Source organism: Girardinichthys multiradiatus, chromosome 19 (assembly GCF_021462225.1).
Source record: "Girardinichthys multiradiatus isolate DD_20200921_A chromosome 19, DD_fGirMul_XY1, whole genome shotgun sequence".
Lineage (NCBI taxonomy): Eukaryota > Metazoa > Chordata > Actinopteri > Cyprinodontiformes > Goodeidae > Girardinichthys > Girardinichthys multiradiatus.
This window is the reverse complement of record NC_061811.1, coordinates 22472016-22485288: the sequence shown is the minus strand read 5'-3', so window position 1 is coordinate 22485288 and position 13273 is coordinate 22472016. Positions and strand designations below refer to the sequence as shown.

At 43.4% G+C, this 13273-nt stretch overlaps 1 protein-coding gene and 1 long non-coding RNA gene across 3 annotated transcripts; one reads left to right on the top strand and one right to left on the bottom strand.

The window, feature by feature from the left end:
* Nucleotides 1-160: 160 nt before the first annotated feature.
* Nucleotides 161-3458, top strand: LOC124855814 (tubulin beta-4B chain-like). Its single transcript, XM_047345917.1, has 7 exons — nt 161-333; nt 563-671; nt 1184-1294; nt 1834-2078; nt 2193-2515; nt 2612-2956; nt 3028-3458. Exons 1-7 carry the CDS (start codon nt 277-279, stop codon nt 3173-3175), a joined length of 1338 nt encoding a protein of 445 aa, XP_047201873.1. The 5' UTR covers nt 161-276; the 3' UTR covers nt 3176-3458.
* On the bottom strand, nt 3349-11852 carry LOC124855817. 2 transcript variants are annotated; one of them, XR_007035159.1, is made up of 4 exons: nt 7338-11852; nt 7076-7222; nt 6496-6720; nt 3349-5639 (listed from the first exon to the last, which is right to left on the bottom strand). It is a non-coding gene; the product is annotated as an uncharacterized LOC124855817 (long non-coding RNA). The 2 variants fall into 2 exon arrangements; XR_007035158.1 differs by having other exon boundaries at nt 7076-11843.
* Between the last annotated feature and the right edge of the window lie 1421 nt (nt 11853-13273).

Sequence of the window (13273 nt, the reverse complement as noted above, 5' to 3'; positions counted from 1 at the left end):
CGACAAAAAACACCAGATCCAGTTAAAGGTTTATTTTTGGTTACCAAGGTAACCCATTACCCGCCGCTCCTTCCAATGTTTTAAGTAAAGTTACGCTAACCAATCAGATGTCGTTAACGGTTTGACTGATGTCTTGTTCCTCCAATCCCGTGTAAGCATTAAGCAACCGTTGGGCAACGTTTCCACCTTCCCGGTTTATTATCCTTAACGGGAGTACCACAGTAAGCAGATCTTCATCTGTTCGTTGAACTATTAGAAAGCCTTTATTTCGACAAAATGAGGGAAATTGTCCATCTTCAGGCTGGCCAATGCGGAAACCAGATTGGAGCGAAGGTTAGAAAATACTCATGTGTACAAGTCAGGCCTAATTCGTCTGGACACCGTCAGAAAAGTTACATTTAGTTTGCTGGGGCCGCTAAATTAGCGTTAGCTATCTCAGCAGAAAAAGAGCTAACGTAGCCGTTAGCTAAAAAGCTATTTGTTGGTTGGTTTTCGTTGCTTTTGGTAAGTCTCGTTGCTAAACCAGTTAATTTATTCGTTTTCCCACTCTTTCTGGTGCTAGTTTTGGGAGGTTATAAGCGACGAACACGGCATTGACCCTACCGGGGCATATCACGGAGACAGCGACCTGCAGCTAGACCGCATCAACGTTTATTACAACGAGGCGTCAGGTTTGTTTCTACTTTACTTCACAGTTGTATACTTTAGTGGAGGTCTAAGTAATTCAATATCTCAAACATTTTAGTGCCGTTACCGTCCACTAGAGGGCCTTCACATAGTCTAATTTGAATTGACTGGTTACTAAGGAACTGTTTCCATGATGCGCAAAAACCCAAGGCACCAGTTGTTACCATTTTTTTCCCCTAATGTTGACCTCACCAGCTTTCACAATCGCAGAAAATGAATTATGGGTACAATTGTTGGAGAAAGTATTGGTTTCCGACACTTGTCCTGCAATCCGTTTATAATCCACATTTGCCTATAATTTGAATGTCATATTGTTTCCTTCTACCTCCAGAAACATTTTCTCAGTGCTTTGTATTACACTCCTTGCCAATTTTCTTTTGTTCAATTCAATTCAAAAATTCTTTCTTAATCCCAAAGGGAAATTTAATGTTGTTAATGTTAAGCAGATAAAGAATGTTTCAGTGTTTTTGGATGTTCATTATCAACCCCCCCAAAGGTGGAAAGTATGTCCCTCGTGCTGTGTTGGTGGACTTGGAGCCGGGAACTATGGATTCTGTGAGGTCAGGTCCTTTTGGGCAGATCTTTAGACCTGACAACTTTGTTTTTGGTGAGTATATTAATGGAAACCTTTTACACACACACTGTTATTTCCACAAACCAGTAAAGTTTTCTGAATCTTCAGTATGTTCATGCTGAACATGATGCTACTGAAAAGGAAATAAACAGGCCTTATTTCAGCTCTGCATGTAGTTTAAAAGAACGTTTCTTTAAAACATCTAAAATGTAAGACGATCTATGCTGTTAGATGCTATTACAACAGAAAAAAGTAAGGTTGATTTGCCATTTTAGAGAAAACCTGTACACATGCAGAAGTGGTGGTAAAAAAAACAACCCACCTGCAGACCGTACCCAAGGGCTATGTTAAACATACAGCTGTTTAATACAATTGAGTGGTTTTCTTTCAAAGTTTAAGAAATGTGAAACAAAAAGATGCATTTACCAAAAATTGTGAACAAATCTTAAGTTGACGGCAATTATGACAACCAGTTATGACAAACAGCCGCTAATGCCATCCTCTCAAACCCTTTGTCAGACTTATAATGAAGTAAGCTGACTTTGTGTACAAAATATTTTGATCTGCAACAGGCCAGAGTGGTGCTGGTAATAACTGGGCTAAAGGCCATTACACCGAAGGAGCTGAGCTGGTGGATTCTGTCTTGGATGTGGTGAGAAAAGAGGCAGAGAGCTGTGACTGTCTGCAGGGCTTCCAACTCACCCACTCTCTGGGAGGAGGCACTGGCTCTGGCATGGGCACACTCCTCATCAGCAAGATCCGAGAGGAGTACCCAGACCGCATTATGAACACTTTCAGTGTTGTGCCATCGCCTAAGGTTTATATACTGTATTCAAATATGTTTAGATGTGATGCTCTGCCTCATAGCTGCTTCCTCCAAATCTTAAACTAGGTTCCATTGTCCTCATTGTTTCCTCTCTTTCCCTGGCAGGTGTCGGACACTGTGGTGGAGCCATATAATGCCACCCTCTCTGTCCACCAGCTGGTTGAGAACACTGATGAGACCTACTGTATTGACAATGAGGCCCTGTATGACATCTGCTTCCGTACATTAAAACTTACCACCCCCACCTATGGTGATCTGAACCACCTGGTCTCAGCCACCATGAGTGGTGTAACCACCTGTCTGCGCTTCCCTGGCCAGCTAAACGCCGATCTGAGGAAACTCGCTGTCAACATGGTGCCATTCCCCAGATTGCACTTCTTCATGCCAGGGTTTGCTCCTCTGACGAGCAGAGGCAGCCAGCAATACAGGTAAAGAGGATGCACCTAAATCAACCCCTATATTATAGTTAATCCTAGCTTTTATAAAAAAAAAAACTTATATCCAACTAAATGTCATTTTCCAAGGGCCCTGACAGTTCCTGAACTCACCATGCAGATGTTCGATGCCAAAAACATGATGGCGGCTTGTGATCCACGCCATGGCCGTTACCTCACAGTCGCTGCCATCTTCCGAGGCCGCATGTCCATGAAGGAAGTGGATGAGCAGATGCTTAATGTGCAGAACAAGAACAGCAGCTATTTTGTAGAGTGGATTCCAAACAACGTAAAGACTGCCGTCTGTGACATCCCGCCACGTGGCCTTAAGATGTCCTCCACTTTCATTGGAAACAGCACAGCCATTCAGGAGCTGTTCAAGCGCATCTCAGAGCAGTTCACCGCCATGTTCCGTCGCAAGGCTTTCCTTCACTGGTGAGTAAAACTAAGGGAGCCACATTAGTGTGGTTGTAAATTGTTTTGATACTGAAGTTGTGTTGTTACAGGTACACTGGTGAGGGCATGGACGAGATGGAGTTCACTGAGGCTGAGAGCAACATGAATGACTTGGTGTCAGAATATCAGCAATACCAGGAGGCCACTGCAGAGGAGGAGGGAGAGTTTGAAGAAGAGGCTGAAGAAGACCTGGCCTGAGCAGCCACTGTTCCTTTTCCTCCTGTGCAACAGTTAAAATTGGGCAACATTGTCTAGGTGTAGCCTGTAGTTTTATTTTTCAACTTTTCTAGTTTTGTCCAAGTTTCAAAAATGACACCAAGGTGTGACGACACCAATTTTACTTGTTGAGAATTTAAGGATTTTCACTGACGTCGCTGAAAACATACTAAATATTAAATTTGAAATTCGTCTGGAGCATAAATATTTTAAATCATGTAAAACTGACACTTGGATCATATTAAATGTTTTGTTTTGAGTTTTATTTGGCTTTTACATTGTTTCAAAGTTATCCTTATAGTTTAGGCTGCATTCATAAGTCAGTAGTTTGTATAAGTGTGTGAATAAACTACCTAGTTTTTTAATTTTTTTTCAGTGGGACTAAATGGTGTAACTCGAAGTCAGACCAGGTTCACATTGACTGTTCACATAATGTTCTTCAAAGTTACTAGTTACTTTTCTGTGTAACGTGATAAGTTATCCATCTTTCAGTAATTTTCTGTCTGTGTCTCATATTTCATTGACTGCAATACAACACCAAAAATGACTCCTCAGTTTCAATCAAAGAGTTTGACAAAAGCCAAGGTTGTAATGTGAGAAATCAAAGATAACGGATGTAAAAACTGTTTTCTTTTATATTGTGAAATGAAACTGGAAACTCAAACATCTATCCATCATTTGTTTCCATACTTATCAAGACCTGGAGGATGAAAGAACGTCATTCAAACCTTTTCACACTTGAAGATTGTGTAGGAACTCTGGTAAACGTCTTTCATTGTGTGCCAACCACCAAAACATGTACACTTTATTTCTAAAAACTAACTGAGAAGTTCCACAAAAAGAGGATAATAGAAATTATTTTTGTGGATGCCACAGAAATCATTGGCCCTGACCCACTAAGTTTGTGCTAAATGTGGTATCAGCTCTGTTTGTTGCACATCTTTGTGCTCTGCATGTGATTCACAAAGCAAATAGCACAGATGATAAAACTGCCATAGTGGAATCAGTCTGAAGCCGTTAATCCTAAGTATGTCCCATGTTGGGGAGGCCTTTGCTTGGCCCGTCTCCATTACAAGAGTGGAAATGTAACAGGTTCATTGTTCCAAGAAGTCTTTAAAATGTGAAAAATATGGTGTTCAACAAATGTTTTTATTTGCAGATAAATATGCATTTATCAGTCAGAGGTTTTCCCAGGGAGCTTATTGGGTTCTGTCTGTCATCATGAGGAGTTTTATTTACAATACCCTACTTGCTGAGTTTTGTCTTGGTTTCCTTTGACTTAAGTTTTTCTTTTCTGCCAATGTTAGAAAACTTTTTAAAGCTTTATATCAAGGTGAATACGTTTATTTCAGACATCTGACAGCATAGAAGTTTGACCAGGTCAGTTTAACTAAAAACATCAAAAAATAGCATGTACAAAAGTGACAGAGAGAATGGTGCAAATGGTCTTGTACTTTGCTGTTTTACATATGAAATTCATGCAAAATGCCTTATTTAAATGTAGGAAACTAGGTCCTCATAGCGATATGCAGATTTGCTCTGCAGCGCAGTTCAAGGGTATTCAAATTCCCTGGGAGCTAAAATCAAAACCTCAGGTAGTGAAATAGTCAGCATGTGTAAATCCTTCAGTAAAATTGAAAGTTAAAAATACATTCAAATAATCTATTTGGATAAAGTAGCATGATGTAGATGAGAAATCTATAAAATCTGAGTTAAATTAGGTTTCAAATCTACAAAATCTTCAAAGTCTACAAATAATCCACCAACGGTGACACTAATTGTAAAGGAGACTGAGCATAAAGCTTTGTAGAAGATCACAACATCAGCATCTTTGGGTTTGATGAGATATCTTGGAGTTTAAACTGCTGATTGAATCAGAAAGTGTTGTACCAGTTTTCAACTGTAGTAACTTCTGGGTTTCTTCACTCCTCGCTGTCAAACAGACAAGTTCAGATTCAATGATTCTGTGAAAACAAAAAACTGTCAATGTTTATGTTTTTAAGACTTCAGTCTTAACGACCTACAGCAGGGACACACAAACCCATTAAGCAGAAGAAATAAGTATATTTTAGTGCTGAACCTACCCCACAACCCTGAAACATCTGAAACACAAACAAATACCAGGAGGAAGACCAAGACAGCTTTGATTTTATGTTAAGAAAGCTTTTAGTTTGGTGTTATTTTTTTGTTTCTTTAAGATGTGAAAACTAAAATAACAGTTTATAGTTGGCACAATCTGATCATAACTGATTCCAATTGGGACGTTTTTTTTATGGGTTGTAATTATGCGGTGATCTGGATAAAAATCTAAAATTATTAAATCTTTATCCTTACTGAAAGCAGATTTGTTTTCTTGTTTTTCCTCCTCTTCATCACACTTTTCCATCTGTACAGTTGCATCTTTCACCACCCTGGTTTGTGGTTGAACAATAATCGGCACTGGAATCTGGAAAACAGGAAACTTCCAGCTCCAGTGACTCCCATGTAAGCAGTTATCCCCATTATTAAACAATTAAACATGTTTTCTGTAGGCCATCCAATAACTTTAATCTTATTTAAAAAAAACTGAGAAATAAACAGACTTGTTATTTTTCTCAAAAATGTATTGAGACAATTTGCTTTTTCTAAGCACACAGAGTTGATGTCAAAAGTAAACTTTATCATTGTAATTCAAAGCTGGAGTCAACTGTGATGCTTCAGTGGTAAGATGCTGCAAAGACTTCACTGTAACTTGAACCATCATAGTGTAATAATATAAACAGATCAGCTGAACACAAACAGTTGATTTGAGATTACAGGTGGGAGTCTGTGTTTGATACATAACTTCACACTGCTCATTCCCAGCTCAAATTACATTATCTTAGGACAAGTTTTATTCTGATTTAAACGCCCTGAAATGCAACATTTACCAACTCTTAATTGGATTCATTCATAACTGAACACATGGATGATGGATTGGAAAGCTACTCATAAATCTACAGCAGTGTTATTTTCTCTACAATGCAGCAAAGTTCACCATAAATTAGTGTTTCAATATGACAGGTGAGAGCACAGTCCTGTGTTGCTCCTGTGCACAACAGGTACACTGGTGTTGCAGCAGCTCCACATTATGAGAGGCTTGGTGGTTTCTGTGTTGTTAGCAATTTTCCTTTTGCTACTCCAGAGGTAGTAATACCGGAGTATTGTTACATCTCTGGAGTTAGAATAATTTGTCTAAAGCTGTTGATTATTGTCCACAAATGTAGGCAGCTTCCAAAATAGCAGCAAACATTTAAAAAGGTGAACAAAACCAGAAAGCTCACCAGTTTCTTCCATTCTTTAGCTAAAGTGGAGGGTTCCCAGAGCTCCTGGCAGATCTGGAGCCTCTCGAGCTGCAGTGCGATGCAGGTGGGGTTGGTTTCCACAGCTCTGTCTGCAATGCTCAGCTTTTTCTCCAGCACTGCCCTGTAAGAGGACTTACGGTGCTCCGCTAAGTCACTACCTTGCTGCTCTTCATCACCTCCAAATGCAGCTGCACTCAGCTCATCCTAGAGAAAAGGATGAAGTTCAGGAACTGTAGAAAATCATGAAAATATACTTTTGTGTCCTGGTTTTATCATCTACAGGTTTTATCAAGCTAAAACATTTAAAGCTTCAAAATCCATGGGGGTGCTGCTTTACAGTATGACTACAAACTGCAGTACTTTGCAAACATCTCACAGCCGAGTACAAAACTTAACTGTCCAAGCAGCTTTTGGTTTATTTTGAAAAAGAAAGAGCCTTTTTCATGAAAATGTATCCTTATTTTAAACACCTGACTCTTCAGGTTTTATGGAGATCTTTTACATTTATATAACAGCATTCTCTTCAACTCAGCTCAAAGCCTAACAAAGCCTCCATTACCTGGTAGTGAATGAACTTTATCCACAGCTGTGTATCTGCTGGCTGCTCCCTCAGTCGCTGGTTAAACTCTTCGGTCTTTCCAGCCACATACCGAGACTTTTCTTCTGTCTGTGTGTTCTGGTTCAGGTTGTCCTGCTGTCCTTTACCCTGCACCCAGAGGGTAGTGGACAAATCATACACGCCAAGGGAATTTACTGACATTGGTGCTTTGTCATCTGAATTTAAGTGTTTAAGATCAGAAGAAACAACAAATAAGACAAACATTTTAGACAAACATCCTCATGGCTGAGGATCACGGTAGCCCACGGTGGAAGAAGGCAAAGTTGCAGGGTCCCTCTCGGCAGCAGGTGGATTCCCTGAGGCCAAGGTGGAGCAGGTTAAGGTGCTTCTGGGGACTCCAGCCTTCCTCCTAGGAAGGCCTCCAATTTTGAGTTTCAGACCCTCGAAGACCTCCGGGGTCGTGGGGCCAAGCCCCCCAGTATGGAGGTCAACGACGGTTCGGGATCGTCCCTCAGCAGTTCGATTAGTTCCGACTCGGAGGAAGAGCCTTGCCCATTGCAGGTCATTTTTATGGCAGCTCTGACTGGATGATGCACCAGCAGTCCGTCCCACAGGCAATCCTTTTTTCTGCTGTGACCAAGTGGCCCCTCCATTTGAAGTTTCACCGTCGCCGGCCTTTTGCAAGAATTTAGGCGCTGTTGGACGGATCCAAGGGTGTTCCGTTACCATGCCAGGGACGCGGGAACCCTGGCCTCCATGCACAATCCGAGCTCCATGGGCAGGACCGCAAGCCCCCGGTGGATCACTGCATCGCCTCAATGGTTCTCTCTCCGGACAAGGTGTTGAAAGAGAAAGTCTGCTGTACGAGCACCCAGTGCTGGGTGACCAACAGCTTTTTGTGCCGAGCCTACGACATTGCGGCTCGTATGGCTCATATGGACAATTCTCTCTGTGCTTCTGCAGGCACAGTCTCAGATGCTCTAGCCAGGGATGTCAGGGGCAGCGTTTGGGGACACCAGTGATGCGTCTTTGCATGCTTTTTCACAGATGTCAAGGGAACTGCGTCATCTGTTGGTCACCTCGGTGTTCATGCAAAATCAGGTCTGGCTGGCACAGGCTCCACTATCAGACGACTGCAGGCAGACCATGCGGAGTCTGCTGGTAGTGCCGAACCAGCTGTTCGGCACTACCGAGGCTGAGAGGGCATTGGAACACCAGCAGCAGTCCAGCCAGGCCTCAGAGGTTTGGCACAGTTGCAGCGGGTGTATGGCAACCCCTACCCAGCAGCAGAGGAAGCGAGGTGCACAAGAACCTTGGTGTCAGTTTCGGGGTGCTGCTCCTTCACAGACCTGGCAGCTGCGGCAGGTACGTGGCGTCAGCCCAGGGTGGTACAGGCTCCTCCCCACGGGGCTGTCGGGGTGCAGAAGTGGAGACGCTCCGGCCCCCCAAAAGCCTTAACAGGCGCAGAACACGGTGGGGCTGTGGGCCAGCGGTGGGCACATTTTCAGAGCAGCACCTGGCCTACTGGGAGGCCCATTGCCAAGATGCGTGGGTGTTAACAACCATCTCCCAAATATATATAGGTTGCAGTTCCGTCTTAAGCTCCCACCCACGTCAGGGGTCAAGGTGTCCTTGATGCATATTTCCATGTTCCAATCCATCCAGAACACAGGAAGTACCCACGGTTTACCAGTATGTGGTCCTGCCCTTCAGCCAGTTCCTAAATCCTCGGGTATTTACGAGGTGCATAAAGGTGCCCTTAAGGATTGAAGTTCCTGTCGTATCTCGACGACTGGCTCGTCTGTGCCCCTTCAGGCCGAGAGGTGTGCCTGGCAATGTCCAGGGCCCTCGCTCTCATCCAGGCACTGGGGTTGGTGGTGAACTGGCAAAGAGCTCTTTGACCCCAACGCAGCACATGACTTCCCTCCCCATAGGGCTGGATTTGCTGGCACTGTCTACTACAGAGCACATGGACTGGATTCGGTCCTTATTCCTGTCTTTGTATCTAGGAGCTGCACCCCCAGTTCAGGTATGGCTGAGGTTGTTGGGAATGCTGGTGGCGGCCTCGGCTTTGACACCCCCTAGGCTGCTTCATCTCCACATGTACCCTCTGTTACACAGGTGGGTCAAGGTGCGGGTCATTCCCAGGTGCATGGCTCTTTGTTGCTGGAGAGACGTGGTGTACTTGCAACACAGGGTCCCCCTTGGTGCCCTGAAGGGTCTGGAGCCCTTGATCCGCCAGACACTAGAGTGCCCAGGCTCCTTCTACTTTGAAGGCTTGTGCTTGTTAGCAACATTTTACAGCATGATGCAGTGACAAGGGTTTGGACACAGTTCCCTGCAGGACATTTTGTGATACCTCCATGTCTTTTTGACGCTGGAAGGGCTGCTTCGACCTTGAAGGTTCACATGGCAGTGATCTCTGTCAATCATTATTATGTTGACGGCAGGCAAGTGGGGGTTGATGCAGTTTCTCCAAGGGGCTGCATCCTCCCAGATAGAAGCCGGCGGCTGCATGGGACCTCCCATTGGTTCTGAGGGCATTGAGTGGGCCTTCTTTTGAGCAAAAATGCATGTTTAATACCGGCACCCTGAGGTGTTGTTTACCAGAGGGGTTGTGTTAGCCACTCATTAACAGTTTGACCTGAGGCCCCCACAGAATACACATAATATTCACCCATATGGGGGAGTGAAGGAAAACTAGAAGTCCTAATTACAGATCATGTAGCTCTGGACTCTATTTTCTATAAGAAAATAATAAGTTTCCCCATAACCTTTAATTTCAGCTCTGGAAATTTCTCCATTGCATTTTATATAGAACAAATGTGAGAGTTAAAAAACATTTCTAAGCGATAGATAGACTGATACTATTTCTTCTTTGCATTCAGCATGTGTGTGTGTCACATCCTCCCCTCTGGGAATCATCCTCACTGCTTTTCTTCATCACTGGAACTCCAACCCGTCAGTCAGCCTGATGAGAAGGTTCAACAGACCCAGCAGGAGGGGCACCTCTGGCTTGAGGGCAGAAATCATCCGCAAGCTCATCTGATTGCAGTTTAATCCTGCTTGGAATAGACATGTCCTTTCTTTGTGTGAAAGAATTTTCTTACCATGTTAATGTAGAGATTATTATCCCCATGGCCACAATCAACATTTTTCAGTCTGAGTTAAGGTAAAGGCAGGAACTGTGAAATTTTTATGAAGATCAGCTGGCTTGAGTTTCTTGGCTAGGAGACGACTGATTTCAGCCCGTTGCATGGAACTCTTGACAGACACCTGCGAGTTGTTCAGCAAAGCTTTCTCCTGACTGAACTGATCAGTGAAGGAGTTTGGTTGAATCTTCCACATCATTCGCAGTCCAGGAACGCTGATCTTCTGGAGGGGTACTAGAGCCTGGTTCATGTTGACTGGGTGTTGCTGACACCCCAGGATGGTCAAGGTCTGGGAAGTTAGCTGTAATTGCTGGAGAGCCGTCTTTAGGTGATAGAAAACAGACAGGAGAGGCTTGATGGTGTTGTTTTTGCGGTCGTTGCTGCGGTTGTGCTGCTGGTGTTGAGGGGCAGGAGTCCAGATCTGGATCAAGCTTTAGGGTGTGCAGGACAGGTAGAGGAGGATAAAGAGAAGGAGCTGAAGCACTGGTGTATTTTGGAGGTAATTTACAGAGAAGCAGTTTATCTGCCAATTTTTTATTTGATAATTAAAAGATAATTATTATCTTTTCTTCCTACTACATATTTGTCCACATCTAATCTCCTAAGCATTCCTTTCTGTCCCTACATTCAGCTTTTTTCTTCCAGACTTTCTCTGTTTACCCAACTTCCTCATTTTAATCTTAATTCTTTCCACCCTTCACAATGTTTTATTTTTCTTCTTTCAACCTATTTTATAATTTCCTAATCTGATTTCAAATTTACAACCCCAAATATTTAACTATACTTTTCCCCATATTTTTGTTTCATTGTCTGAGTGATGTGAGGGTCAGGAGGACCCTGAAGTTTACATTTACCTTTTCCCATATTACCTATGGGGTGTGAACACACTTTACTTACTCCCAAACACCTATGCGAGGCAAGAGGCTGGAGTTGTACCTCCAGGATTGCTAATCACCAGTCACCGTCCCCGCAACCACACACGCAAAGCCACACATCAAAGGGGGAATGTGGTAACCCTTTGAACTCCAACACCTATCTCCACAAGCATATCTTTCACCCCACTTCCCTCTAAACTAAAAACTACTTCCCTGCCCTGATGACTTCATAAATAACCCTTAAGTCCCCAATTACACATGCACAGATGTCCTTCAGGTCACACACGGGTCACACTCCAGCATAATCTTACTGACAAACACTTTCTAGGATAGACAAACATAGGTAATCAGAAAATTCTTCTAAACAGGAGGCCACTGCAGAGGAGGAGGGAGAGTTTGAAGAAGAGGCTGAAGACCTGGCCTGAGCAGCCACTGTGTTCCTTTTCCTTCTGTGCAACAGTTACAATGGATGTCTTCTCCCACAATCTGAAGCACCTGCCCTACATATGGAAGTTCATCATAGATGACAATCACAAGCTTGCCCTTCAAGTGTTGAAGACTAGCTTGTTTTCTTGGTGGCTCAGAGGTGTTGGGATCCTCAGGGTGGTATATCTTGTTGTGTTTCAGATCCACCTTTACTGGCTGATAACACAGGCATGTCTTCATTTCTGTATGCTTGCAGAAGCATGACACCTCCCTATGACGTATGTGTGCAGCTTGTGAAGATAAAACCTGATGTACCTTCAATATTCCTTTCACAGCCGACAATTTTTATGGAATAATCTCATATGTCTTTATGCTTTCTTCGCTTATCCAGTGGTGAGTAATGGCTGACCCTGATTTTTTGGACAACATTTCATGCAGATCCAGTGGAATCTGCAGTTCGCCTCCTCGGCAGACATGGAGCTCTGCATCAATTTTTATGGCCCAACCGAGGCCATCTGGGGCACCCTTTCCATGCGACCTTCTGCAATAGTTCCATGTGATGTGCTTGAATCCAGTAAGGAAAGGCACAGTACTCAGGAGGTAGAAGTTTGATTTGTTACGGTACTTTGCAACAGGTCCATCACTGAAGACATGGAGAACCACTTTCTCTGGACACTTTGCCCGTAGCTCTTTCAGTATGGGTTCCAGGTGTGCCCACACTGTCCACTCATGTCGAAGGCTCTCTGACAGTGTTGCATATGACTTGGTACCATGAGCTGCGCAGAGGACAGCAGTGTGTATTGTAGAAACCTCTGGGCAGTCAGTCTCAGCAAATTTAACTTAATCAAAGCAGCACTTTTGACACATACGATCCATGCATGCTTTGTTTTTGGGGTCACACACAATCATATTCAGTAACTGTGTGATGCTGGTTGTCTTCAACGCTCATCTCTTGGCAAGTTTGTGAAGCGATAGATGGACATTTTCATGTTCCATACATGCACACGTTTCTCTGTCCCTGATCCTCGGCTCTGTGATGTAAAAAGGCCGTCTTCTGGCAAACTGTCGGTAAGACATGGAGAGAGGTTGTTCTACCTCTTTATGATACTGGGCATGGAGCTCGCTTAAGGGGCTTTATAAGAATTCTTCTTTGCATTTTCTGCTTATTTTTGGTAATGGTGTCTTTTTTGCCAGCTAAAAGACAAATATTTTCATCTCTAGACAGAAAATGAATCACAGCTTGCTTTTTATCTGCTGAGAGTTTCTTGTGACCCTTTGCTTAAACCTTTCACTTAGGCCTACTCTATGTATTGCCCTTAACCTCTCCTCTTTCTTTCTTAACTTATCTTATCTTTCTTCATCTCTTCTAGCTGGTTCCTCAGAAGTAAAATCTCCATTTTCAGTGTAACCATCCTTTCTGCTGTGTTTTGTAATGTTCCTCAGCTGAAGATGCATTCTTTCTCTGATCTTTGTCTGGTGTGGAAGACACTGGTGGATTAAAATCCTCGTTCCATGTTAAGGGATCTACCACTCCTCGACCTTGTTTATGGCTGTTCATGTAGATGTTTTTGTGCTACATCTACAGTGGTTGGACAATGAAACTGAAACACCTGTCATTTTAGTGTGGGAGGTTTCATGGCTAAATTGGACCAGCCTGGTAGCCAGTCTTCATTGATTGCACATTGCACCAGTAAGAGCAGAGTGTCAAGGTTCAATTAGCAGGGTAAGAGCACAGTTTTGCTCAA